The 25848-nt window shown below is 37.4% G+C and overlaps 1 protein-coding gene across 7 annotated transcripts in view; it reads right to left on the minus strand.

Moving 5' to 3' along the window:
* The window catches only part of LRRC7 (leucine rich repeat containing 7), a 609335-nt gene that overhangs the window by 354622 nt on the left and 228865 nt on the right, over positions 1 to 25848 (minus strand). For all 7 annotated transcript variants that reach the window (XM_025288475.3, XM_006077621.4, XM_045166132.1 and 4 more), the window contains exon 4: positions 1509 to 1626. In XM_025288475.3, the coding sequence (XP_025144260.3) occupies positions 1509 to 1626 (118 nt within the window). The remainder of the gene's footprint in view (positions 1 to 1508; positions 1627 to 25848) is intronic.

Here is a 25848-nt window from a genome sequence, read left to right on the forward strand (position 1 = left end):
TCTAGGTTGGTTATCACACCACTGTGGTTATCTGGATCATGAAGATCTTTTTTTGTACAGTTCTTCTGTGTATTCTTGCCACCTCTTCTTAATACCTTCTGCATCTGTTAGGTTCATACCATTTCTGAACTTTATTGTGCCCATCTTTGCATGAAATATTCCCTTGGCATCTCTAATTCTCTTGAAGAGATCTCTAGTCTTTCCCATTCTATTGTTTCCCTCTCTTTCTTTGCATTTATCACTGAGTAAGGCTTTCTTATCGCTCCTTGCTATTCTTTAGAACTCTGCTTTCAAATGGGTCTATCTTTCCTTTTAACTATTTATTTAATGTCAAATGCATGTTCTAGAATGTAAGTTTCATGAAGGCAAGGATCTGCTTTGTTCATGTCTATTTCTTTGGCCCCAATAATAATGCCTTAACTTAACAAAGCAATACATACATACACACATAAAGTTTAACCAACTAGCTTAATGACAGAGGAGTCCTGCTTTATATCCTCATAATGCCTAGACATAACCTTTTTTGACTGATCCTTGCTTTATTCTAATAAAATGGAGGGCCATGTTCATTTGGAAGAAAATGAGGATTTAATGAACATATGAGAACACAGGAGACTCCCAAAAACATTAAGAAGAAAACATCATTAACACGAATATCAACCAAATCACCAGATACAATGTTTGGCCAAAGTTATAACAAATACTACTGAGCGCTTATTATTCACCAGGTATTGCTCTAAATATCCGAGATACATCAGTGACTAAAACAGAGTAAAATCCCTCCTGTCACATATGTAGTTTATATTTTGGGGCAAGAGAGGGGGGACAAAACCATAAAAAATAAGTAAATTATATGTATTGAGGAGATGGTCACTGCTATGGGAGAAAAAGGAGCAGAGACAGGGAGATTAGATGTTCTCTAATGCCCCAGTGCCAAAAAGGGTGAATGGGTAGGCCTTATTGAGCAGGTGGCTCAGACAGTAAAGCGTCTGTCTACAATGCAGGAGACCCATGTTCGATCCCTGGGTTGGGAAGATCCCCTGGAGAAGGAAATGGCAATCCACTCTAGGACTATTGCCTGGAAAATCCCATGGACAGAGGAGTCTGGTAGGCTACAGCCCATGGGGTCGCAAAGAGTCGAACACGACTGAGCGACTTCACACTTCACTATTGAGACGGTGATATCTGAAACATGTTGGAAAAACTTTTCCTCAAAGAATGAGGAAAATATACAATGTAACGTCACTAAAATAATCTGAAGAGGTTAAATCACATATCTGAATGCAAGGGGAAATAAGGCCTGAGTGAGTGAGGGACATTAGTAAGAGGAGGGAGAGAAGTTTTCTGTCTTCAGTTTTATAATTCAGGATTTAGTTTTTCAACAAACATTAAGTTAGAGTTGTAACATAAACAAGGAAAAGGTGTTGTATCATTTTCTAAGAGAAAACATTTAAAGCAAATTTTCAGTTAAAAATTCAAGTTATTTAGAGATGAACTGAAGATCTTACCATTTTTACTGATGTCGAGTTCTTTAAGGTTTACTAAACTAGCGATAGTGGTTGGCAGATTTGAAAGGTCATTGTCAGGAATACTTAGCTTTTTTAGAGCTTGACAGTTGAACAATTGCTGTGAAAAGAAAATAATAATTGATGAGATCTTAATTTGGTTAAATCCATCTATATATAAACTTAGAAGCAACATTCAATTCACCATCTTTACCAATGTGCTAATAAAACGGCCAATACAAAAGTCTCACTTTCTTCTACACCCTTCCACAGAATAGTCTGGATTCTTTTCAGAATTTTTTCACATTCCATCCCCATATTAGTCCCTCCCTATTCTCTGCTACCCAGATTTGCCACCCAAAGTATTCAATATTTCTCCCTTCGGTTTAACATTAATATTTAATTTGCCAGTGAACCAATCGATTTTTTTTTCTTTGAAATAATTTCTCAAGTATCCACTTCCTTTTTATTCCCTCAGCTACCAGGATTACCTCAATTCTCTTTCACCACAACCACAAATTACTTCCATTTAATCATGTCAAACAGCTGTTTATCAGACATGCAAGAAATGCAATACAGTTGAATATATGCACTCACATTTCTTTTGCGTACCCCACACTGCTTCATAAATATCTAGCAAATGAAACATTTAATCTCTGATATTTAATGAAAAAAATGACCACTAGTGGTTCATTTCTGCCACGAATCCAAAAGTACTAGATGGGGACGAGTCAAGTGGTAATGCAATGGTTCTCAAATGCAGCATGGTTTTAATCACTGGTGGGTGGAGGTGCTTGTTAAAATGCGGCTCCTTGGGTTTTGCCCAACGAAATACTGATATGATGGGTCTGGGATGAAGATAAAAATCGTCATTTTTAATAAGTTAGTTCCAAGTTAGTCACCTGTTAGTTAGTTCTCAAGTTTCAAGTTAGTCACTCAGTCATGTCTGAATCTGCAACCCCATGGACCGTAACCTGCCAGGGATTTCCCAGGCAAGAATACTGGAATGGATAGCCAGTTGCTTCTCCAGGGGATCTTCCTTACCCAGGGACTTAACCTGAGTCTCCCGCATTGCAGGTAGATTCTTTATCATATGAGCCACCAGGGAAACCCAAGAAACAATAGTGATCTGGTTATTTTTTATGTAGGTTTTTCCAGTATCTTGTTTCTGGAAATAATGCAGTTAGATTTTTTTCGCTATGTCCATCTCACCTTGACTACTCAAGATTTGAACATCTGGGACTGAAATTTCTTATTCATTTCTGAAAGAATTATCTTAATGAGATCTTTTCTGTTTAACATTTCTAATTCTGTTGTGCTGAATTTCCACAGATGAAGTCTCTGGTATCCATGACTATGCAATTGGCAAACAGTGCATTTAACTATTGCTTGTTCTCACACATAATTCATAATTTATATAGTACATGGTTATTATTTCTTAACTCAGTTTTTTTTACAAAATATATTGTGTTAGTTGTTATTTGGGATAAATATGTTTGTCATTTTTGGCTCCTTACAAAGCTCATTTGCAATATCTCATGTAGTGCTAGAATTTCAATATTTTCCATAGAAATATTGCTACTTACTTTTATAAAATCTAAAAAAGAGAACTTCAATGGACAGTTTCCACTAACTACTAATTTTCCCTTAATATATAGTAAAAAAAATGTCTACACTCATGGCCAAAGTTAACTTAATTTTTTGTCCAGGGTCTATCATTCTATTAAGACCATTGCACTACATGCAACATGGTTAGTTATAGCTGCAGATATATGTATATATATATATATATTTTTTTAAATCAACCCTATTGATCTTGGTTGATACTGGTAAATTGTATTAGTTACTCCTTAGTATATTATAACCATTTTATGCAAAATTCAGATAAATTATTTTCAAAACATTCTTTTTCTTTCAATCTGTAAATTCAAGTCTTATTTTCTCAACTAAATTCTCAGCTTATCTCAAGAATTAATAGAGGCTACATTCTTCTTCAATTTTAAATGAAGCCACATCAGGAAGAAAAGGTTTGGGAATTTCTGAACACACTATTACATTAAGAGATCCAAGACACTTATGGTACAGTGGTTAAGAGCATGGCACTGGAATCAGACTGATGTGGATTCAATCCCCACTTATCTACTTACTATCTGTATGATCTTGGGAAAGTTATCTGACATCTCTGAACTCTATCAATTTCCTCATCTGTAAAATGGGGATAACATTACCTTACTTGAAGGATTGTTGAGAGAATTAAACGAGTTACTTTGTGTGTGCATGCGTGCTAAGTCACTTCAGTCATGCCCAACTCTTTGTGACCCTTTGGACCATAGCATGCCAGGTTCTTCTGTCCAAGGGATTCTCCAGGCAAGAATACTGGAGTTGGTTGCAATGCCCTCCTCCAGGTGATCTTCCTTATCCAGGGATCAAATGTACATCTCTTGTGTCTCCTGCATTGGCAGATAGGTTCTTTACCTCTAATGCCTGTCGTCAGTTTTAAGTCTTTCACTTTTTCACGTATTAACATCTTTGATATTTGGGATTCATCTCCCAATCTAGATTGTTATATTTTTAAAGCAGTGTTTTTTCCCTTAATGGTACTATAATAATGGTAATGCTGTATCTTATAATTAATAACCTTGGATTTGATAAAGTGAATTACTTGTAAAAATGTAAAACTACATTTGGCACATAGTAAGAGCTTGATAACTGTTAGACTTTACTAATATTTACATGTTAATACAGAAATATATATATATATATTTGCATAATAATCTATTCCTTACTTTTCTAGATGATGAGGTCTCTGAAGGCAGGAGTCACATCTGATTCATCTTGGTGTCAATTTATTTCACCTTAGTATATAACAAAGTGACTGACATAGTGCCCTACACATACTGTATGTTGAATAAATATATTTGAAAGTATACTTAGATGAGTAAAGTGAAAATGAGGAAAACGCTAAGTTCCAGCTTAAGTGGTACTTCACTGGTTTGGAAGTTTCAGATAGACAAACAATCTCAATGTAATCTAAATTTAATAAACAAAGCAGTGAACTCTTGAATATGAGTCATGATGTCTATAAGCTGGCAAAGAAATGAAGGCATCTTAAAGATTCTTTAAATATTAAAACTTTTGAGTGAAAATGAGGTAAAGAATTATCATAAATTCTTCAATATAGTATAAAACAGCAACTATAATTAATAGTTGATTAAAGTAAAACTCTTAATGATTATGGTTATTCTACCTTTAATTTACTAATGATATTTCCCATTTCAAAAAATTGTTTTGAGTTTTAAAATATTTGAGTACTAAAGTGTTCTTTTTCTTGGACTGAAGGAAGCAATTTAACTCTGACAGAAACTGGTTTGAGAAGATTATGCAATTTAAATTACTGACTCCAAACAGGAATTGTTAGGTGTTTGTAAGGGAGCTGATACAAAAGAGAAAGGCCTAACTGTTGAAAATAAAACATATTTGGGGCCAAAAATGCACATTCTAAAAAGTGTTATTCATTAATTTATGGAAAACCATTCATTGATATCTGCCACAAAACTGAACAATATGCTAAGTGCAAGGGACATAAAATGAATAAGACACAGCAATTGAGCTCAGTAGATCAACTTACAGTGTAATATTTAGATATTAAATACCATGTGAAAAGACTATGCTAAGGTAAATATCAGGTGTAATGAAAACACACTGGTAGAAGTCTACTCGAATTTACATTGATGATGGTGATGAGGTTGACTCATGAAAGTATATCTGGAAGAGGTAATTAAAAAATGTGTATCACCTAAGAGCCAGTACAAGATAACCATATAAAGGCTAAAGAGGGATAATGTATTTGTAGTATCTAAAGATACTCCAAATTCAAAGACTGTGTAACTCAAACTAGTTTCAAATATATGCTTGACAGCATGAAGACATTAGGATTGTGGAGGGAATTATCTATGTCTACAACATCCATATACATTTAAAATATGTTTATTGAACAGCTAGTATATGATATGGTCTATTTCAACACTGAGCATAAGGACATGAGATTCCCATCAATTCCTATTTTCAGCATGGTAGACTAAATATTCAAAGGAAAACTTTTTAGTGCAATGAATTACACACACACACACACACATTCCTTTAATACATAGCTGAGCCCTGGCTGAAAAATACTGGAATTTCTCAAATTCCAGAATAACAAGAAAATGTTACTACACAGAGTTGAGTGGGTTTGTATTTAGCTTCTGCTCTGATGGTATCTGTTGGTCTCTGGTGGCTGAAGACTAAGGGTTGTTTTTTTTTTTTTTTTTTTTTCTGCCAGTGGAAGATAGAAGACTGCTTGGGGTCTGAACAGAGGTTGGAGATTGGCTGAGAGACCACTCTATATACAGTTGGGTTCTCCTAAGGGTGATACTTCAGTAAGGGAAGGAAAAAATCTGGGTTCTGCAAAAAGAGTCAGTGGTGAATATATGACTTTCTCAGTCTTGAGTGAGGTGAGAAGGAAGGAAGGGAGAAAGGAGGAAAGGAAAGAGGGAGGGAAGGAAGGATGGCATGAAGGGAAAAGAGAGAGGGAGAAAGGGAGGAAGGAAGAAGAGAATGAATAAAAAAGATAGGGAGAAAAAGAATAAAACAAAAACAAAATGTCTACTTGTGGGATTAAAACATCAATGTAGTTCAAAATATAAAAAAGTATGGTAGTGGCATAAAAATAGATATGTAGATGAATGGAATAGAACTGAGAGCCCAGAAATGAACCCACTCATGTATGGTCAATTAATATTTGACAAGGAGCCAAAAAGATGCAATGTGGAAAGGATAGGCTCTTCATTAAATGGTGTTGGGAAAACTGGATAACGGCAACTGGAAGAATGAAATTGTACTCCTATCTTATATCAATCACAGAAGTAACTCAAAATGAATTACTGTCTTAAATATAAGACCTGAAACTAGAATTTCTAGAAGTAAAGATAGGGGAAAAGCTCCTTGACATTGGTATTGGCAAAGATTTTTTTGTGTATGACACAAAAAGCACAGGCAACAAAAGCAAAAATAAACAAGTAGGACTACATGAAACCAAAAAGTTTGTGCAGAGCAAAAGAAGTGACCAGCAGAAATAAAACATACAGAATGGGAGAAAATACCTGCAAATCTTTATCTGAAAAGGGGTTAATATCCAAAATATACATGAAACTCATACAACTCAATACTAAAAATTCTAATTAAAAAATTGGCAAAATATTTGAATATACACTTTTCCAAAGAGAACATACTGATGGCCAACAGGTACATGAAAAGAAGCTTGTCATTACCGGTCATCAGGAAATGCAAATCAAAACCACAATCAGATAAGGACTCACACTTGTATTAAAAAGACAAGACACAACAAGTGGTAAGAAGCAGAGAAAAGGGAAACTGTGTACCTTGTTGGTGGGAATGTAAATTGGCAGAGTCATCATGAAAACCAGCATGAAGGAGCCTCAAGATATTAAAAACAGAACTACCATATGATACAGTAATCCCATTTCTGGGTATATATACAAAGGAAATAAAAACGCTATCTTGAAGATGTGTTTGCACCCCCATGTTCCCTGTAGACAAGACATAGAAAAACCTGTGTTATAAGCAGATGAATGGATAAAGATATGAGATCTATACACACACACACATATACAATATGTGCTACAGAATGCATGATTGGTTGAATCCTCACATATAGAACCATGGATCTGGAGAACCAACTGTGGAACTTGACATCCACAGATTTTGGTATCTGTGGCAAGTCTGAAACCAATCCCACATAGATACCAAGGGAGGACAATATACAGATTTACAACTGTGTGGGGGTCTGTGCCCATAATCCCTATGTTGTTCAAGAGTCAACTGTATACAGAATGGAATATTATTCATCCATAAAAAAGATAAAGTCCCATCTTTTGTGACAAAATGGATGGAACTTGAAGGCATTATGCAAAGTGAAATAAGTCAGGCAGAGAAAAATAAATATTTTCTGTATGATTTCACTTGTATGTGGGATCTAAAAAAGTTGAACTCATAGTAATAAAACAATGGTGGGAGAAATGGTAAGATGTTGTTTAATGGGTGCAAATGCTATTTTGGATGAAAATGAAAGAGTTAAATAAGCATGCAGCTTAAAAAGACAGAAAAATATTAACAGAATGTAGTACCAGTATCAGTTCAGTCACTCAGTCATGTCCAACTCAGTAGGAACAATAAAGAAACAAGTCCCTCACAACCCACAGTGGTCTATGAAGCAGGAAACAAGCCCAGACTGGGAGCTCCTTAAACAGAGGAACCACATTATTTCCAGGTCATTGCATGTATCTTATAATGGTCTTTATCTTTTTAATTTTTTAATGTGAAATCTATATACACAGGAATGTATATAATACATATTTTTTAAATTATGATGATAAAACAAAGAGCCATATTCCTCAAACCAGTTTAAGAAAGCTACTTTATTCTCCTCCAAACCATGTCCCTTGTCATCTACCTGATCCACCAAAAGTAACCAATTTCTCATTCTCTCTCCTTTTACCACAGGTAATCCTAAACATAGATACTGTTAAGATTTGTCTGTTAATCTTTATACTAGTAATCCTAAACTTTTATACTGCTGAGATTTGTCTGTTAATCATTATGTAAATGAAATAATAGGGGTATACTTTCTTCTGCAGCTTGATCTTTTCATTCAATACTGTGTTTTAACATTATTCCATGTTAATGTATATAATCCACTCATTCATCTTTACTACTTTATGCTTCATATAACACAATCTTCTCATATATTCTACTGTTCACAGACTTTTGAGTTATTTCCAATTTTTTGAACAATGTTGCTAAGTGTGTATATATATCTCCTAGTGCACATATACAAATGTTTCTCTGAGGTGGGTAAGCATACATTCACATTTACTAATAATAGAATTTTATTTTTGCAATGTGACTGTAACAATTTAAAGTCCTATTAACATGGATAAGAATTCTCATTTCCTCACATTATTTCCAAAATTTGACATTTTCAGACTATTTTTTCCAATATGTGGTATGTAAAATGGTAACGCAGTTTATCTATTACTAAAAAAACTGAACACTGTTTCATGTTTTATTCATTTAAAAGAGTTCATATATTCTGAATATGAATTTTTTGACAGTTCTCTCAAAATATGGCTCATTATTCCATTCTTTTTATGGTAGTTTTTGATAAAAAGACATTTACAATAGTCAAATTTATCTCTCAGTTTTAGTGTGTGCAGATGGTCTCCTATTTTTTCCCTCCTAAAAGTTTTAATGCTTTGATTTGACTCATTTGGGATTTATTTTTGAGAATGAAGTGAAGTAAGGATCCATTCTTTTCTCTTTATAGATGACCAGTTGTTCCATTTTAAAAATAGGGCATTATTTTTTCCACTGATTTGCAACACAAATTCTGTTGGATTTCCAACAGGGCTTCAGATTTTCTATCTGTAGTCCACTGGTCTATTTGTCTATCTCTCATTCTAGCTTGGTGATCGGAACTCTATGCTCTGACTTGTGTTTATGCTAGAGAAGAATGGGGAAGGGATAGAGGGAATTTCTAGAGAAGAAAGAAACAGTCCATCCAAGCTTTGAAAGAGATGAGGTTCTGTGAGCAGAAGGCAGGGTGGGGAAGTGGGGGTAGATTGGGAAGAGCAGGGCAGTTCAGGATGCTGTAATAGGAGGAAAGGCCCAGAGGTATGTTAGGAATGGCAAAAAATTAAAAGTGACTCTTTTCTAAACTTTGCTAGGCTTCCCTGTCCATCACAAACTCCCAGGGCTGTACTCCAATGTAAATTAAAAAATAAAAGCAGTCAGGGCTTTATCCCAAAGAAGTTGTTCAGATGATGATTTTTAATCATTTTTGAGTCAACCTTACTGACACTCTCTAGAAACACACACACACACATACACACACACACACATACACACAAACATACACATTTGCAGCCAATTTCAAGAAGCCTGCAAATCACTGGAAGCCCATGTGTGGCTTTATGGACCAGGTTAAGGACCTCTGTGATAGGTCATGCCATGCTACTTCTAAAAAAGCAAATGTGAGCAAGTCCATCTCTTGCCTGTACTGTATTCAGTGGCTCTCTCCTCTTTTTGGGACAGTCCAAGTTTCTCGATACAGCTTTCAATGCACTTTACCTCTCTAGAGTCTCATCTTCTCATCCTACTGTCTCTTATTTCTTTCTCATACCTTCCCTCCCGCCATTCTATGGGACCACATCTTCAGCTACACTGAGCAGCATCAGATTCTGTATCCACCTGCTCTCCTTTACTTTTGTAAATGCCAGGTCTCCAGCTGATGCTTTCTTCCACCCCACCCTCCCCCACCTCCCCTCAACCCTCTTCTTCAAGCTCAGGCCCTCTCACCTATCTGGTTACAGCTTAAGACTGGTTTACATGCTCTATTTGTGGATATTTTCACAACATTCTGTATTAATCTCTACTGAAGCCTGGATGCCCCTGTTTTGGGATTACTAGACCGTAAGCTTCTTTGGTTTCTGCAGCATCTGCAGTGTATAATGCAATGCCTGACACATGGTATTTTCTCAGTAAACAGTTGATCTTTCATGAAAATTCTGAGGCAGGGGGTGGGTGGCAAATAATAAGATAGTGCCATTTCTTGAGTGCTTATTATACAGGTGCAAGGCGCTAATCTAGATTTTAAAGTATATGAATCTCCTTCTTGCAACAACGTTGTGAGGAAGATGTTATTATCCCTGCTTTGTAGATGAGAAAATTTAGGAGGTTAACTTTTACAAGGTCATATATATAGAAAGTGCCAGAACCAGCATTCAAATTCAGTTTTGTCTTGCACAAAGCTATTTCTACTGCAGCATATTGTTCCCTCTGTACCATCAGATCTATACAAGGGAAAGACAATAGTGATAACTGACAGCTGGTGGCTGTCTGGGAGGGAAAGTGAATGAAAGAGGGGGAAATCTCCAGCCCATCATAATGATCCTACAGGGGTTAGGGAAGAAAACTTGGATTCAGTGACTATCTTTTAACAGCAAGGACCTGAATTCGAGTAAATCTGAGTACATGTTATAGTGCTTTGTGAACCCTGAACTGCTACATAAATGCAACACACTATAATTTGGATTAACATTTTATTATCACCTTTATACTCAGGCTTGGAAAATTAAGGACACAGTGATGACATCATGAATATGAATGGTTAGATCTCAAAATGTAATTCCTTAGAAAGAATAAGGTGTTTTATTTTTTCCTACTACAGATGTTAAAAGTCTGAGTTGCCTGTGAATTGTGAAAAGATAAACCCTTTTCCTGAGAAATTTGATGTAAGGTCATTGTTGTACAACGAGAGTGTTATTAATGCCCTATGTTGGCACAAGTGGATTCCATCAGGGAAAAGAGGTGATTGCCTAATGAGCTGGTGTTACTGAATGGCTGGTTTCTTAGAAGTTCTTGCTTTGAATCCCCTTGAAAGTGTTCAGGCTGCAGCATTTCCAAACTCATTTGGAGTTTGGAAATGAAAGCTGTTTCAAATAAATAATTATTTTGTGCATATTACAATAAAATGCTTTTTAAATTATTTAGTTTAATAGGTATTAATAATTATTTTAGTTATAAAAGAGCCAATTCAAAAATAACAGAATAAAAATAATTCTAACGTAGGCACTTGGTGAAATTGTAGGCTTCCAATTACGACATTCATTCACTTCTTTCTTTACTTTCTCCCTCCCTCCCCTTTCCTTCCTTCCCTCTCTCCTTCCTTTTTATCCTTCCCATTTCCCTTCCTTCCAGACTGCTTATATTCAATGAGCATCTCTTGAACATCTGTGTGTGTGTGTATGTGTGTGTTAGTCACTCAGCCGTGTCCAACTCTTTGCAACCCCAATAACTATAGCTCTCCAGGCTCCTCTGTCCATGGAATTCTCTGGGAAAGAATACTGGAGTGGGTAGCCATGCCCTCTTCCAGGGGATCTTCCTGACCCAGCGATACAACCCTGATCTGTATTCACTCAGATTCTTTACCATCTGAGCCACCAGGGAAGCCCTCTTGAACATCAACTCAGTGACAAACACAATGTCAGAACCCAAAGAGGAATAACAAAGTATCCCTTTCCTCAAGTATACAGTCAACTGTGTGCATGAAAGTCACTCAGTCATGTCTGACTCTTTGCAACCTCATTGACTGTAGCCCACCAGGATCCTCTGTCCATGGGATTCTCCAGGTAAAATATTGGAGTGGGTAGCCATTCCCTTCTCTAGGGGATCTTCCTGACCCAGGGATCGAAATGGGTCTCTGCCTTGCGGGCAAATTCTTAACTATCTGAGCCACCAGGGAAGCCCATACAGTCAATTAGGGGTTATAAATACACAAAATAAAACGCAATGTAGTAAAAATAGATGGGATTTCTCTGGTGGCTCAGTCAGTAAAGAACCTGCCTGACAATGCAGGAACACAGTAGATGCTGGTTCCATCACTGGGTCAGGAAAATTCCCTGGAGAAGGAAATGGCAATCCGCTCCAGTATTCTTGCCTGGGAAATCCCATGGACAGAGGAGCCTGGTGGGCTTCAGTTTAAAGGGTTGCAAAGAGTAAGACATGGCTGAGAGACTAAACCACCCCAAAACAGATAAATACTACAACAGAACAAGGGCCTTGCAAAGCACCTTTTATTCCAAGAGAAACATTCCTGGACTTTGCCCTTGTCCTAGAAAATATGGGATGCTTGGATTTGTGTGCTTTTTTAAATGATTCTACACTAATCCCTCACATTATAATCCACGCCTTAAATGTTCATCAGCAGGGAGGGACTAACTCAGATTTTTGTTTTTGAGAAACTGGCACTTCTGACCAGAGAAGCAGGTAGAAGGACAATGAGAAAATATCTAGGTGAAAAATAATGAGAGTTTTAGTCAAGGCACTATCAGGAAGAGTTAGGAGGGAGACACACTGGGTAGAGGACTCATGAAGACTTGGTGCCAGTAACATGGGCAGTCAAAGAAGTGGGGATTTTATGATCCAACAACACTTTAAGGTCTCCAGCAGCAATGGAGCTGTGGGCTGGTGTGAGAGGTATGGAGATAGTAAATGCTGGTAGTATCAAATAAGATTGAGGCTGTAGGGGAGGAGAAAACTTATAATCCCTTCCAGTACATTTTAGCAATATTGGATATATTGTACAGAAGCGCTCTTTTCTTAGATGGCAACTACAATAAATACTCAGTCTTTTTATCCTCAGGTCAGTTCAGTCACTCAGTTGTGTCCAACTCTTTGTGACCTGATAGACTGCAGCATGCCAGGCTTCCCTGTCCATCACCAACTCCTGGCGCTTACTCAGACTTATGTTCATCAATTCGGTAATACCATCCAACCATCTCATCCTCTGTCGTCCCCTTCTTCTCCTGCCTTCAATCTTTCCCAGAATCAGGGTCTTTTCCAGTGAGTCAGTTCTTTGCATCAGGTGGCCAAAGTATTGGAGTTTCAGCTTCAACATCAGTTCTTCCAATGAATATTTAGGACTGACTTCCTTTAGGATGAACTGGTTGGATCGCCTTGCAGTCCAAGGGACTCTCAAGAGTCTTCCCCAACACCACAGTTCAAAAGCATCAATTGTTCAGCACTCAGCTTTCTTTATAGTCCAACTCTCACATCCATACATGACTACTGGAAAAACCATAGCTTTGACTAGGTGGACCTTTGTTGGCAAAGTAATGTCTCTGCTTTTTCATATGCTGTCTAGGTTGGTCATAACATTCCTTCCAAGGAGCAAGTGTCTTTTAATTTCATGGCTGCATTCAGTAGCTGCAGTGATTTTGGAGCCCCCCAAAATAAAATCTCTCACTGTTTCCATTGTTTCCCCATCTATTTGCCATGAAGTGATGGGACCAGATGCCAAGATCTTCGTTTTCTGAATGTTGAGTTTTAAGCCAACTTTTTCACTCTCCTCTTTCACTTTCATCAAGAGGCTCTTTAGTTCTTCTTCACTTTCTGCCATAAGGGTGGTGCCATCTGTATATCTGAGGTTACGGATATTTCTCCTGGCAATCTTGATTCTAGCTTGTGCTTCATCCAGCCCAGCATTTCACTTGATGTACTCTGCCTTTAAGTTAAATAAGCAGGGTGACAATATACAGCCTCGACATACTCCTTTATCATTGCAGCTGTTTTTAAAATACAGATCTTCTCAGCAACAAAGTTTTCCAGATGTTGAAGCATTTCTCCCTTTGGGACAACAAGTTTATTTTAGCTTTTGTCACTGTCTTAGAAGGAAGGGAATCTATCTCTTTTACTGGAATTAGAGCTGTCTGTTTAAATATATAAGATACAGAAGGTTCCTATGGCCATTCTACTTGATAACAAACTTCATTAAGATTTTTTAAATGAACATATTCTTTAACTTACATATTCATGATTACTTTACTTGATGGTAGCAAGTTAATAGCACCAAGAAACAAATAGGAAAAATGAAAAGTTGAATATAAACAGGACCACTTTAAATGTTAATTTTGACCTAGCTTAACTGTTGTTAGGTATTTGGGGCAAATCCCCGTATCTCTACATTACTTAAGACAAGTGGTATGTGTGTGGGGGGGGTGGCGGAGGGGAGCGGTATATGGGTGTGTGCATGAATTTTCTTTTGTTGCTTTTCAAATAATTTGTTTTGTTGTTTAGTCATGTTTGACTCTTTTGCGACCCCATGAACTATAGCCTGCCAGGCTCCTCTGTCCATGGGATTTTCCAGGCAAGTATACCGGAGTTTGTTGCCATTTCCTTCTCCAGAGGGTTTTCTCCACCCAGGGAATGAATCCACATTTCCTGCATTGCAGGTGGATTCTTTACCTGTGAGCCATTGGGAAAATAACTGCTGCTGCTACTGCTAAGTCGCTTCAGTCATGTCTGACTCTGTGCGACCCCATAGACGGCAGCCCACCAGGCTCCTCCGTCCCTGGGATTCTCCAGGCAAGAATACTGGAGTGGGTTGCCATTTCCTTCTCTACCTATTGGTTGTTAAAATAAATTTGGTAATTAACATTTATAAAAATATTGGCTTTATCTCTAGAGATTAATCAATATTATATGTGAACAACTGGGTTGAAATGACATTAATTCTGACTTTCATATTAGTATAAGTTTGTATATGTGAACATACATATTAGTATAAGCTAGTTTATATATTTAAGTTAAGTTTTTTACTATCAATGCCTTAATCAGTTTTAGGTAGTAAAATCCCAGTCTGTACTGACTAGCTCTGCCTAGGTGAGTAAACCAGAGTGAAGGTGGCTCATAGTATAGCTGGAGTCTCTGTTTCACATGTAGTCATAATGGCAAGATTATACATTTTGGAGGCAAACAGACATAGATTTGAATTCTGGTTTCATGTGTAAAAAGTCACATGCTATTGAGCAAATTTTATACAACTAAGGTTCAGTTTATCATTTAAAAAACCCAACTAAATTGTATCCTAATCTTATCTTTAACAATGCATTTCTGCCAAGCAGACTGCCTTGACCCTGCAGCAGAGCAGGATTAGTTGTCTCTCTATTTTGGTTTTATATAATCTTGCGGACACATTTCTACAATCCACTTTTGCAAAATCATAATTATTTATGTATCAAATATTCACTGAGATCCTAACTTTGAACCAAACATTGATTAAAGATTAAATAGACATAGTGTCATAATTTAGGGTATTTCTTCTTGAGTCCTATTTCCCCAGAATAGGATAGGCATTCAGTAAATATGTACTGAATGAATAAGTACAAGTTTGGGTAAGTGTAATTGTAGAATTGTACATATAGTAAATAGATAGACACAGAGGAGAGTTAAATAACAATTTCAGCAAGTGAAGAATGAAGATTGTAGGAGAGGTGACAACTGAGATGAATTCTGAAGTAGCATGCGAAGAAGAAGAAATAAGGATGAGTTGAGAGGCAAGAAAGAGCTTTGTGTGTCAGGAACACTTCCTTTCAGAGCAGAAGTAAGAGATTGGAGAGGTAAGCTGTAGCTGGATCATGGGAGGACTCCTATTAGCATTATATGTTTGGTTGCATAATTTTCCTCTGTAAGTTACAGAGAAAACAGGAAACAGACTTAACCTTGGAGGCAGCCTGGTCATATTTACATTTGCATCTACCACTGCTGGCTATGTGAAAAATACATTGGGAAAAAATGAAAATCAGGTTTAAGATATATCAATTAAGGAGACTGTATCATTAATCCACTGAGAGATCATGAGGGCCTGACAAAGACTCTGTTGATAGGGTGGAGAAATTAAATTTAAGAAATATTTAGGTGGCAAAATTGGTATGTCTTGGCCATTGATGTGATGCGGAAGGTGAATAAGTAGGAAGAGTAAGGATGACAGCATCCTGGCAGTGGGACTGAATGGACAGTCACCAACTAAGAAAGAGAATATAGACAAGAGACAGGTTTCAGGATCAGACTTGCTGAGTGTGAATATTCAGGTAAGCCCAGAAAGCACATATAAATCTGAGGATGGAGGGACAGGGCTTAGCTGGCACAAGAGATCTGTGAGTCTTCAGTGCGGTGGTTGAAAACTTGAGGATGGATGAACGTGATAAACTAGAGAAAATGGGAAGATCAAGAAGCTCCCTCCTCCTCTCCCCTAAAGTTATTATTGAAAAAGTCACAAATGAAACTTTATAGCCCTGATTAATGGACTATCTAGTTTTTGCCTTACTTCGCCTTCCTACTCCATTTGACTATGTCATCACTCCCTCCCTAGAAGCTTTCACTCCCTCAGTTTCTGTGACTATTCTTCTAAACAGAGTTCCAGCTGTCAGCATGCACCACCGCCCGCACACCCTGCTGCACTGGCCTTGGCCCCACTCCAGTTCTCCTGAGAGACAGTTTCTCTGCAGGTGGGTGGCAGTGTTTCACTGGCAATGAAGAAGCAGCCATCATCAATGTTAATGAGTAAATTCATGTGGTGAACGTATATTACAAGCTTTTTGTGTAGTCAGTTCTTAATTATTTAGAACAAAGAAAGAGAACCTTTATTCATATTAAAGGACACTGACACAAAGAAAAGAGACAATTGAAAGCCACGGTAGTTATATTCAGCACAATCTTTTTTACCACCTCAAAAAAGAGAACAAACCTTTATCATCCAACCATCCACTTGAAATTTTAAGAAAAGAGAAAACTTAACTCTCTGGGAAATCATTTAGCACAGACATGCATATACACATGCCAAAATGAAAACTCAACAACAAGGCTACATTGTTACCAGTAAATCAAGAAGCCACAAAAAGGGTTATAAAGAGAGAGAGAGAGACAGACACAAAAAAAGAGAGAACTATTGGTATTTTCTATAATCTCTGGTCAGGATTCAACTATTTATTGCTGTCTTGGGTTCATTTCAGAAACTGCAAACCATCTCTGAATAGAAAGAATAAATATCTCTAGGATTCTTTTAAAAACTAATTTTCACATAAATTTGGAAAGAACAGATTTTTCCAAAGATTTTCACCCTTTCATATCACTATTAATTTAGAAAAGAAAAAAAATAACTTCCTTTTTAAAAGTGGTACTATCATTTTTCATTTTACGAAAGAAAGTCAACTTTTTGGTGTTCTTTAAGTTAGTGGGGCTAATAAATTTGCCACTATTTGTTGAAGGTTTTATGCTTTGCCAGACCCCATACTCACACATGTTACTTAATCTATAACATTGAAGAAAAATTACCACAAGATCAGTAGTTGAAATAGATTTAAGGGACTAGATCTGATAGATAGAGTACCTGATGAACTATGGATGAAGGTTCATGACATTGTACAGGAGACAGGAATCAAGACCATCCTCAAGAAAAAGAAATGCAAAAAAGCAAAATGGCTGTCTGAGGAGGCCTTACAAATAGCTGTGAAAAGAAGGGAAACCAAAAGCAAAGGACAAAAGGAAAGATACACCCATTTGAATGCAGAGTTCCAAAGAATAGCAAGGAGAGATAAGAAAGCCTTCCTCAGCAATCAATGCAAAGAAATAGAGGAAACAAATAGAATGGGAAAGACTAGAGATCTCTTCAAGAAAATTAGATACCAAGGACCATTTCACGCAAAGATGGGCTCAATAAAGGACAGAAATGGTAGGGACCTAACAGAAGCAGAAGATATTAAGAAGAGGTGGCAAGAATTCACAGAACTGTACAAAAAAGATCTTCATGACAGAGATAATCATGATGGTGTGATCGCTCACCTAGAGTCAAACATCCTGAAATGTGAAGTCAAGTGGACCTTAGGAAGCATCACTACTAACAAAGCTAGTGGAGGTGATGGAATTCCAGTTGAGCTATTTCAAATCCTGAAAGATGATGCTGTGAAAGTGCTGCACTCTATATGCCAACAAATTTGGAAAACTCAGCTATGACTACAGGGCTGGAAAAGGGCAGTTTTCATTCCAATCCCAGAGAATGGGAATGCCAAAGGATGCTCAAACTACTGCACAATTACACTCATCTCACATGCTAGTAAAGTAATGCTTAAAATTCTCCAAGCCAGACTTCAGCAATACGTGAACCGTGAACTTCCAGATGTTCAAGCTGGTTTTAGAAAAGGCAGAGGAACCAGAGATCAAATTGCCAACATCCATTGGATCATCGAAAGAACAAGAGAGTTCCAGAAAAATGTCTATTTCTGTTTTATTGACTATGCCAAAGCCTTTGACTGTGTGGATCACAATAAACTGTGGAAAATTCTGAAAGAGATGGGAATACCAGACCACCTGACCTGCCTCTTGAGAAACCTGTATGTAGGTCAGGAAGCAACAGTTAGAACTGGACATGGAACAACAGACTGGTTCCAGATAGGAAAAGGAGTATGTCAGGCTGTATATTGTCACCCTGCTTATTTAACTTATATGCAGAGTACATCATGAGAAACGCTGGGCTGGAGGAAGCACAAGCTGGAATCAAGATTGCCAGGAGAAATATCAATAACCTCAGATATGCAGATGACACCACCTTTATGGCAGAAAGTGAAGAAGAACTAAAGAGCCTCTCAATGAAAGTAAAAGAGGAGAGTGAAAAAGTTGGCTTAAAGCTCAACATTCAGACAACGAAGATCATGGCATCTGGTCCCATCACTTCAATGCAAACTGATGGGGAAACAGTGGAAACAGTGTCAGACTTTATTTTTTGGGGCTCCAAAATCACTGCAGATGGTGACTGCAGCCATGAAATTAAAAGATGCTTGCTCCTTGGAAGGAAAGTTATGACCAACCTAGACAGCATATTAAAAAGCAGAGACATTATTTGCCAACAAAGGTCCGTCTTAGTCAAGGCTATGGTTTTTCCAGTCGTCATGTATGGATGTGAGAGTTGGTCTATAAAGAAAGCTGAGCACCAAAGAATTGATGCTTTTGAACTGTGGTGTTGGAGAAGACTCTTGAGAGTCCCTTGGACTGCAAGGAGATCCAACCAGTCCATCCTAAAGGAAGTCAGTCCTGAACATTCATTGGAAGGACTAATGCTGAAGCTGAAACTCCAATACTTTGGCCACCTCATGTGAAGAGCTGACTCATTTGAAAAGACCCTGACGCTGGGAAAGATTGAGGGCAGGAGGAGAAGGGGACGACAAAGGATGAGATGGTTGGATGGCATCACTGAGTCGATGGACATGGGTTTGGGTAGACTCCGGGTATTGGTGATGATCAGGGAGGCCTGGTTTGCTGCAGTTCATGGGGTTGCAAAATGTCGGACATGACTGAGTTACTGAACTGAACCGAACTGAACAGTAGTTGACAGAAATAAGATGCAGGTAAAACAATCCAACAAGGTAAATGGTATCTCCTACATGGGGGAGAAACAGAATGAAAACTTTTCCCAAACTTAAATTCAAATGTGCCTGATTCTAAAGCTCTATAGACACACCAGACATTTCACTCCTGCTCTTCATCTCAGCAACTAGAGGTTCTAATGAAATTTGGGAGCTGACCTTTGAAATTAAATGATGTGATCCAGCAGGTAAAAACTGTGAGCTTATATTATTCATATCATTTGCTTCTCTCTTTCCCATTATCACTCAGCACCCGAGGAGCTATTGACTATCTATGGAGTACAGTTAAGGACCTCTTTACCTTCCACCACAGCACCTCTAACAACAGAATATAGCCAACGTGATTTTTTTCTTTATAATTCAGATGATTATTTTTGTTTTTGATTCCATAACATATTCTCTCTTAGAAATCTTTTAATGAATTGTCAACCTAGAAAAATGCACCACATGCATGCTATGGTAGATACTAGCATATCTATAATAAATTTTGGAAGTAAATGTTCACATAGTGATTTTTACATATGATAGGTCAGCTATAGGTCAGCTTTATGGAAGGTCAACCTCATCATAATCACACTGACATAATGCCATATTTCTATAACAAGTTGAGCATAGCTTGGCTTCCCAGAAGTTCCTGGCCAAGAACTGGATGATGAAATTGTTCTAAATTTCACAAATACTTTAGGGAAATTATTTCTCCAGAAATTTAGAGGGTAAACGTATAGAAAACCAAGCAAATAAAAATTAAGCAACTTTAGGCAAAAAAAAAAAAAAAAATTAATACTCTAGAGAAATAAACCTCTATCAATTTCCTAAATGCTGATTTCATTCTGGAAGTGAGTCCAAACTGCTACGTTAGTAGAATATGGTCTGTGATTTAGCACCACTTCATATACTAAGGATGGAACTAGGAAATGAATAACACTAAAACTTGTAATAATCAGTGAACTATTATGTGAACCATTGAAAAGAATAAATAGCAGATATTGATCCTTCTTTATAAATTTACATTTTTCAATTTTAATGTCATTTAATTTGCTCAAATGATACCATATGATTTATTTGAGCATCAGACATTTATATTTATCAATGTGCCCTATGGATCATTTTCAAAGGAAATTACCATAAGATTTAGTCACAGCTACCAAAAGGTTAACTCCTGGTGCTTCCTCTATTCCAGCACAATTCTCTTTTTTCTCTTTATTTTTTTGAAATTAATATCTATTTTATAAAAGCATTATATCAATTCATTGTTCTCTCATTTCCATCTTATCATCCCTTTTCTAAAAATAGTTCAACTTCTAAAGCTATAGTTTCTTGTATTTCCCTCTATATTTCTAGAGAATACACATGCATTTTAACTTCTTGTTTATCAGTTGTAGATACAGCCTATTTATTTCACATATTGCAATTGAAAAGTCATATCAGTTTGCATCACCACAACCACCATCCCTTTCTGTTTCCTTATCTTCCCAATATACTCACATCTGAATTTTTGGCTAAATCAATAATATTTGTCTGCACATTGTGTTTGTTTTATACTGTTTACATTGTATTTGTAGAAAAGTTTTCTTTTTTCCCTGAAGTTTCTTCACTTTTTATTTGCTTGGTTTTCTGTGCATATATCTTTAATTATTTCCAAATATGCAAACAACTCTGTCAAATGCCCAACAGTTACATTTCAAAATGCTAAAGCACATCAGATTTTGCTAGGTCTACATTTTATTCTGGAGGACCTTGCTCATGCACCCAGAACAGCCAGCTCCGGTGTGGATAGATTGCTCTGTCACTGTGATATACACATGACTTCCACAGAGACTAAGCTGCTACTTTGCTGAGTTGGGTTCTGGTTCTCTGGATCTCAGACCTTCCTTCTTTGCATTTACTCCCACATGTTCTAATAGAAATCTAGGAGTTACCAGGTTTTTTGCTTCCTACCCAGAAATCAAGAGATCAAAGACATGACCAACTTCAGGAAAGTCTGCCTCCCCAAACCTCCAATATGTATTCTTTATGTAATCGTCAGGGCCATTACCCTGGGTCAGGCTATGATCATCTTTCACAGATTTCTCTACAAGCTCTGCCTAACTGGTCTCCTTGCCTCTGGACTTAACCCTTGAACTCTATTCTTAGTGCAGCTAGAACTATCTTTCTAAACAGATAGCAGAACTATCTTTCTAAAATACATATCTGATCTTCCTGCTACCCAGATAAAAATTTAAATCAATTTCCATATATTTCAGTATAAAATTCAAACCATGTGTCTTAGCATGGAAGGCCTTTATAATTTCTCCAGCCTCATTCCTCCCATGGTTTCTTTTGCACTATGTATTTAAGAAACACTTTACTTCCAGTTTCTGACTTATCAGTGTCTTAGTTGTAATATTCAGGGGGAACACTCCATTGAATGTTTCCTCACCCATTATTAGACATTATTAGACAGCATATACAATAGTTGAAATAATTACATGTTCAATGTTTGTTTTTCTTGCTAAATGTGCATAATTCTGTCCAGTCATTATCTTCCCAGTCACTAGCAAGTATCTGGCACATAGTGGATGTTTTTTCATGAAGAAATGAATAAATACAGAGGTCGGTCAAAATGTTCATTTGGGTTTTTCTATAACATTATCAGATCAGATCAGTCACTCAGTCATGTTCGACTCTTTGCAACCCCATAAATCGCAGCACGCCAGGCCTCCCTGTCCATCACCAACTCCCAGAGTTCACTCAGACTCACGTCCATCGAGTCAGTAATGCCATCCAGCCATCTCATCCTCTGTCATCCCCTTCTCCTCTTGCCCCCAATCCCTCCCAGCATCAGAGTCTTTTCCAATGAGTCAACTCTTCCCATGAGGTGGCCAAAGTACTGGAGTTTCAGCTTTAGCATCATTCCTTCCAAAGAAATCCCAGGGCTGATCTCCTTCAGAATGGACTGGTTGGATCTCCTTGCAGTCCAAGGGACTCTCAAGAGTCTTCTCCAACACCACAGTTCAAAAGCATCAATTCTTCGGCACTCAGCCTTCTTCACAGTCTAACTCTCACATCCATACATTATAGAAGAACCCAAATGAACATTTTGGCCAATCCAATATATATTAGGTTGCAAACTCAATTTTCTAGAGGAGCTAGATGGGTAACTTCATTGCTAGGGGCAGCCTGGGTGGGATCTAGGGCAACCTAGGTCTGCTTCATCAAAGGAGTACATGGACACAAAATACTAAGTGCCACCTAATTGTTACCAATTGAGCACACGGGCAGCACCAGATCTTCCTTTTTTTAAAAAATGCAAGCAAAGGTTCTGTACTTTTTTGTAATAGTTAATATTCTACAAGTTGGCTCTAACTCGTTTTCAAAAATAGGCCAAACAAAACATGGCTACTTATTTCTGATGTCTGGTTAAAAGATGGGTCTGTATTTCCAGTCATGCTCTGATGAGGCTCAGTTTTGGATCTTTCTTTTGGCATCTTTATGAGAATGCTCAGCTGATAGCTCACATTTTGCATTTAAAACAGAATCTGTCATGTTTTTGTACACAATAGCCCCTTCCAACATATTTTAATAGTATCATTTTTCTGGTTTTCAAGGATAAAAATCTTATCATCCTTGATTTCTCCTTCCTGTTTATCCTCCAGTCTAGTCAAATGCTAGGAAAGAAGGTCTAAGAAGAAAGGTATTCTTTTAGATTAGTCAAGTGGAAAGGATGTGGGATTTGGAGTAACATGAGCCTAAATTTCTACTCTATGGACTTTATCTTTTTTTTGTTTTGTATACATTTAGTAAATTCTTTTAATTTCATTGTACTTCAGTATCCTTGGACTTAAAGTGAGGATAACAAAACCTATTTGTCAGAGTTAATCTAAAGGACAAAAGAGCTACTGCATATGAAGAGCCTAGCACACAGTAGATGCTAAATAAGTGTTGCATTTCCTGTCTTCTGCTCTTTTCTTAGCTCTTCCATCTGTCTTTTTTTTTTTTTTTTTTCCTTTTCTACTGCTAATCCACTGGTCCAGGAATGTGAACTAATAAGTGTTTAGAAGAACTTGGCTTTGGCATCTGTTTTTCAACTACCTGCTACTTCAAGAAAAACTTCACAAAATACAGGTAATTTATACATTTAAGAACCTTAATTCTTTTGTAAATTATATTCCTCTATAACAGTATGCTTTATGCACCTTTTCCCACCCTCTCAGTTCACAACAAGATTGCCATTTGCCATTTTCTTGACTCATCAATTCCAGTGTTTCTTTAACATATTGAGGCCTCTATCATTTAAAGATTTCTGTATCTATCTTGCCCCTTAAGTCCTATCAACCATCATCATCTGTTTCTTCAATCCACTTCACTGGGTTTCCACCCATAGCAAGGTTGCCAATTACTTGTATACTAGAAAATACAACAGTCCCTCTTCTGTCATCTCTTAAAACAACTTCTGTCATTAGCTTCCATGACAATAGCACAGGGTTTCTTCCAGTATCCATAGCAACATTTTCTCTCCTTGTTTTCCTAATCCGTCAATGGTAACTTTTTCTAAATCCCTTTTCAGGCTTTACTCTCTTATCTCCCAAACCCATTCTGTTAGCAAACTCTATTAACTTTACCTAAAGAGCATAATCTGAAATGCTTTGCTTTTTCTTCACTAATGCTAGTTGCTCAGTTATGTCTGACTCTGTTGTGACCCCATGGACTGTAGCCCACCAGACTCCTCTGTCCATGGGATTTTCCAGGCAAGAATACTGGAGTGGGTTGCCATTTCCTCCTTCAGGGGATCTTCCTGACCCAGGGTTCAAACCCATGTCTCCAGTCATTCCTGCACTGGCAGGTTCTTTTACCATTGTGCCACCTGGGAAGCCCTCACTTATTTCTACCTTGGTGTATTTTCTCTGTCTGGAAGGCTCTACCTAAAATCTACCTTGTTGATTCTTCACCGTCATCTGAGAGGCATTACTGTCCTCTTAACCTAAGCAATTTCTCTGCTTTATTTTCATCATGATACCTGCCATGATCTAACATTTTCTCTTAAAAATTATTTTTATTCTCTTTTTGCAGCAAAGGAAGTTTTGTGACAAGACTGACTATTTTCACCCTGTTTATTTAACTTACATGCAGAGTACATTGTGCAAATTGCCAGGCTAGATGAATAACAAGTTGGAATCAAGATCACTGGGAGAAATATCAACAACCTCAGATAAGCAGATGATACTACTCCAATGGCAGACAGTGAAGAGACGAACTAAAGAGCTTCTTGATGAGGTGTAAGAGGCAAGTAAGAAAGCTGACTTGGAACTCAATGTTATAAAAACTATGATCATGGCATCCAATCTTATCACTTCATGGCAAATAAATGGGAAAAAATGGAAACAGTGGCAGATTTTATTTTCCTGGGCTCCAAAATCACTGTGGACTGTGACTGCAGCCACAAAATTAAAAGATGCTTGCTCCTTGGAAGAAAAACTATGACAAATCTTGAGAGTGTATTAAAAAGCAGAGACATTGAAGACAAAGGTCTGTCTAGTCAAAGCTATGGTTTTTCCAAAAGTCATGTATGGATGCGAGAATTGAACCAAAAAGAAGGCTAAGCACTGAAGAATGGATGCTATCGAATTGTGAGGCTGGAGAAGACTCTCAAGGATCCCTTGGACTGCAAGATCAAACCAGTCAATTCTAAGGGAAATCAACCCTGAATATGCATTGGAAGGACTTATGTTTTGGCCACCTAATGTGAAAAGCCGACTTATTGGAAAAGACCCTGATGCTGGGGAAAACTGAAGGCAAAAGATAAAGGGGGCAACAGAGGATGGGATGGTTAGACAGCATCACCAGCTCAATGGACATGAATGTGAGCAAACTTCAGGAGATAATGAAGGACAGAGGAGCCTGGTGAGCTGCAGTCCACTGGGTAACAAACAGTCGGATACAACTTAGCAACTGAACAACAACAAAGGTTTTGTGAGAATAGGAAATTATTGGTTTTTCCTCAATAATGTATCTCCAGCTTCTATAACAGTTGTCTGCATGTAATTGGTACTCATGAAATGTTTGCTGAGTACATGAACTAATCAATATTTATATTTTACCTAAAATTTGTTTTTTATACCATTTCCCAAAAATTGACAGTAAAAAATCAATAAAAGTTTTCAATTGCATTAAAATTCCAGTGGGATCTGATATTTGTGTAAAGATTACCAATAAATGATGGGATGAGTAAGTTTCCAGTTACAAGATAAAACATTTCAAAAACTGACTGGAGTACTACAGAAGTCCCAGTTTCTCACTAATACACATAATAGAGGGTTGCTAAGACTACAGTGTTGGAGAAGACTCTTGAGAGTCCCTTGGAATGCAAGGAGATCCAACCAGTCCATCCTAAAGGAGATCAGTCCTGGGTGTTCATTGGAAGGACTGATGTTGAAGCTGAAACTCCAATACTTTGGCCACCTCATGCGAAGAGCTGACTCATTTGAAAAGACCCTGATGCTGGGAAAGATTGACAGCAGGAGGAGAAGGAGACGACAGAGGATGAGATGGTT

This window comes from Bubalus bubalis, chromosome 6 (assembly GCF_019923935.1).
Source record: "Bubalus bubalis isolate 160015118507 breed Murrah chromosome 6, NDDB_SH_1, whole genome shotgun sequence".
Taxonomy (NCBI): Eukaryota; Metazoa; Chordata; class Mammalia; order Artiodactyla; family Bovidae; genus Bubalus; species Bubalus bubalis.